The sequence below is a fragment of the Salvelinus alpinus genome, chromosome 10 (assembly GCF_045679555.1).
Source record: "Salvelinus alpinus chromosome 10, SLU_Salpinus.1, whole genome shotgun sequence".
Lineage (NCBI taxonomy): Eukaryota > Metazoa > Chordata > Actinopteri > Salmoniformes > Salmonidae > Salvelinus > Salvelinus alpinus.
In genome coordinates this window covers 58499575-58502969 of record NC_092095.1, presented here as the reverse complement: position 1 = coordinate 58502969, position 3395 = coordinate 58499575, and the positions used below count along the sequence as shown (strand labels likewise).

Below are 3395 nucleotides of genomic sequence, written 5' to 3'. Positions count from 1 at the left end.
CCCATCTCAGTTGTTCCTAGCCTTCGCCACATGCTTATGGTGGTCAAATTGTAAGCTAAGTAGATAGCTAGTTGACTGTTAATTTTGAAATACATTTTCAATGTTAATTTAAAATTATTTTATTGGAATTAATTGCAATGAAATACAGCCGTATCGAAAGACAGTTATTTTGCATATTTGCATTTCAGAACCAGGAGAGTGGACAGTTCCCAGACTTGGGGTACAAGGCAAGCATTTCATGACCCAAGTAGTGGACCTCTCTCTCTCTCTCTCTCTTTCTCTCTCTCTCTTTCTCTCTCTCTCTCTCTTTCTCTTTCGCTTTCTCTTTCTCTCTTTCAATGGCTTTGTGTCTCTAATATGGTCATACATTGGGCAGGAGGTTAGGAAGTGCAGCTCAGGTTCCACCTCATTTTGTGGGCAGTGTGCACATAGCCTGTCTTCTCTTGAGAGCCAAGTCTGCCTACGGCAGCCTTTCTCAATAGCAAGGCTATGCTCACTGAGTATGTGCATAGTCAAAGCTTTCCTTATGTTTGGGTCAGTCACAGTGGTCAGGTATTCTGCCACTGTGTACTCTCTGTTTAGGGCCAAACTAGCATTCTAGTTTGCTGTTTTTTTGTTAATTCTTTCCAATGTGTTAAGTAATTATATTTTTGTTTTCTCATTATTTGGTTGGGTCTAATTGTGTCACTGTGCTGGGGCTCTGTGGGGTCTGTGTTTGTGAACAGAGCCCCAGGACCAGCTTGCTTAGGGGACTCTTCTCCAGGGTCATCTCTCTGTAGGTGATGGCTTTGTTATGGAAGGTTTGGGAATCGCTTCCTTTTAGGTGGTTGTAGAAATAATGGCTCTTTTCTGGATTTTGATAATTAGTGGGTATCGGCCTAATTCTGCTCTGCATGCATTATGTGGTGTTTTATGTTGTACACTGAGGATATTTTTGCAGAATTCTGCATGTAGAGTCTCAATTTGGTGTTTGTCCCATTTAGTGAATTATTGGTTGGAAAGCGGACCCCAGACCTCACAACCATAAAGGGCAATAGGTTCTATAACTGATTCAAGTCGCTCTCTCTCAATTCAATTCAATTAGCTTTATTGGCATGACACTGTCCCTCATTATATGGCAGGCAGCAATGTAGTGCGATGCCAGCCCACACCTCTGCGTCCTCCCGCAAAAGGACGGTTAGCCTATCCTCATCAGAGAGGTCTTTGAAACCTTGAGAAAGGGTTTCAAATTTGGGGAAATGACACTCTCTAATTGTTTTAAATTTGTGACATTTTGTCAGGAAATACAGCTCTGTTTTGGGTTCTGCTGTGGTGCAGCGGTTGCACAGCTGATTGATTGGATGTTCTGGTCCTGAGGCTTCAGTGTGTTAGTAGAGCAGGTTTGTGAACTCTCTTTCTCCCTCTCACAAACACACACACACTTTTTGATTTAAGTTTATTGTAGCCTGCACGTGCCAAAATGAATTAGGCTTTATGGTCCATAACTTTACCACGGTGCGCTGCCATGCATTAATGGGGAATTTGCCATTCCATTTTGTTTCTAACTCTTAGTGCAACAGTTTTGTGAATTAGTTAAGAACATCTATAGGATTGGACCCTTTTTCCCCCAATTTTCACCTAAAATGACATGCCCAAATCTAACTGTCTGTAGCTCAGGCCCCGAAGCAAGGATATGCATATTCTTGGTACCATTTGAAAGGAAACACTTTGAAGTTTGTGGAAATGTGAAAGGAATGTAGTAGAATATAACACATTAAATCTGGTAAAAGATAATACAAAGAAAAAAAAAACTGTTTTGTATTTTTTTTGTTTTGTACCATCATCTTTGAAATGGAAAAGGTCATAATGTATTATTCCAGCCCAGGTGCAATTTAGATTTTGGCCACTAGATTGCAGCAGTGTATGTGCAAAGTTTTAAACTGATCCAAGGAACCATTGCATTTCTGTTCAAAATGTTGTATCAAGACTGCCCAAATGACCCTAATTTGTTTATTAATAACTTTTCATGTTCAAAACTGTGCACTCTCCTCAAACAATAGCATGGTATTATTTTTCTGTAATAGCTACTGTAAATTGGACAGTGCAGTTAGCTTATATTCTTCTATATATATATATATATATATATATAGTCTTTCTGCCAATATCAGATATGTCTATGTCCTGGGAAATGTTCTTGTTACTTACAACCTCATGCTATTCGCATAAGTCTACATTAGCTCAACCATCCGCAGGGGACCCACCAATCCTGAAGAAGTTTTAAGCGATTCTGCTGAGAAAAGACATGAGCATGCATGCCTGACCGAAACTGATACATTCCAGTTGGTAAGTGTGTGACACTAGAGTGCGCAAGCGCTTACGGCTCCCAGTGACGTAGCCTATGATGGAAGAAAAACTGTTATTTCCCACAGCGGAGAGCCAAGAAGATTACCGGCGCGAGGAAGGTGAGCGAGAGAAGGCAGGAGAGGAAAAAGAAGACGCTACTTCTGACTAGTAGAAGTAGGGGACTTTGCGTCTGAAACATTAGGGGAAAAGAATACCGCACTGGCTGCTGAATCATAGACTAACATGTCAGCATATGAATGAAACCATAACTATGAAAGCGCGTGGGCATTTGAGCTTTACCTTTCATAGAGAGACCAATAGGTGACTGATCGTATAGGATTACAATAGTCGCACCCAGACTATTATAGTTCTTAAGCAGAAAAGGGGGACCGTCCGAAAGTCATGGAGTATAGAGTAGAAATAAAAAATTAGCTAGCGTCAAAAGATTAAAGAAGACGGCAATAAAGAAATTGCTTGGAGCAGCTGGAACCTGTTAAAGAATGGATTTTAGCTCTATTCGCAAGTTCATCACCAGATGGGTAAGTAGCCTATTGCACTGAATTACTTGGAATCCATTTGGTTGTGCCAAAACAAAAGTATATGGGGTTTAGCCTACTATTGCATAGTACTATTGCATAGTAGGCTACCAACTTGTTGGTCAGGTGGTTGCGGCTTTACAGTCTATTCTCAATTAAACATTGTTGCGTTTCTATTAACAATTGTGCGTTTCCATTTCCCATGTTGCCCTTTACACTCGTACCCATATACCGGTTGAAATAGCAGATTTATGCACTAATAAGCTCCTAAATTGGAACGTAGTGGCTGTACATGAACACGCTATACATGACGTCAGAGCTCTGGCTCTGCACTTCACAGCGCTGTGTGGGTTTAGACTGACAGCCTTTATGAATTTGAGTACCACGCACGACAAAAAGTTGCCCCTATCCCACCCGCTAATTGGGCAACATTTGCAAAAGTTTTGTTGTCTGAATAAATTAAGATGACTTAATCTATTTGGAAATATGAGACATTGAGGATTATAGTAGCTACCGCTTTGAAGCAAGCCAATCGGC

At 40.7% G+C, this 3395-nt stretch overlaps 1 protein-coding gene across 8 annotated transcripts in view; it reads left to right on the top strand.

Moving 5' to 3' along the window:
- The first annotated feature begins 2400 nt into the window (after nt 1–2400).
- Nucleotides 2401–3395, top strand: part of atp11a (ATPase phospholipid transporting 11A) — a 69999-nt gene continuing 69004 nt past the window's right edge. For all 8 annotated transcript variants that reach the window (XM_071329928.1, XM_071329929.1, XM_071329927.1 and 5 more), the window contains exon 1: nt 2401–2861. In XM_071329928.1, coding sequence (XP_071186029.1) covers nt 2823–2861 — 39 coding nt within the window. In that variant the 5' untranslated portion in view covers nt 2401–2822. The remainder of the gene's footprint in view (nt 2862–3395) is intronic.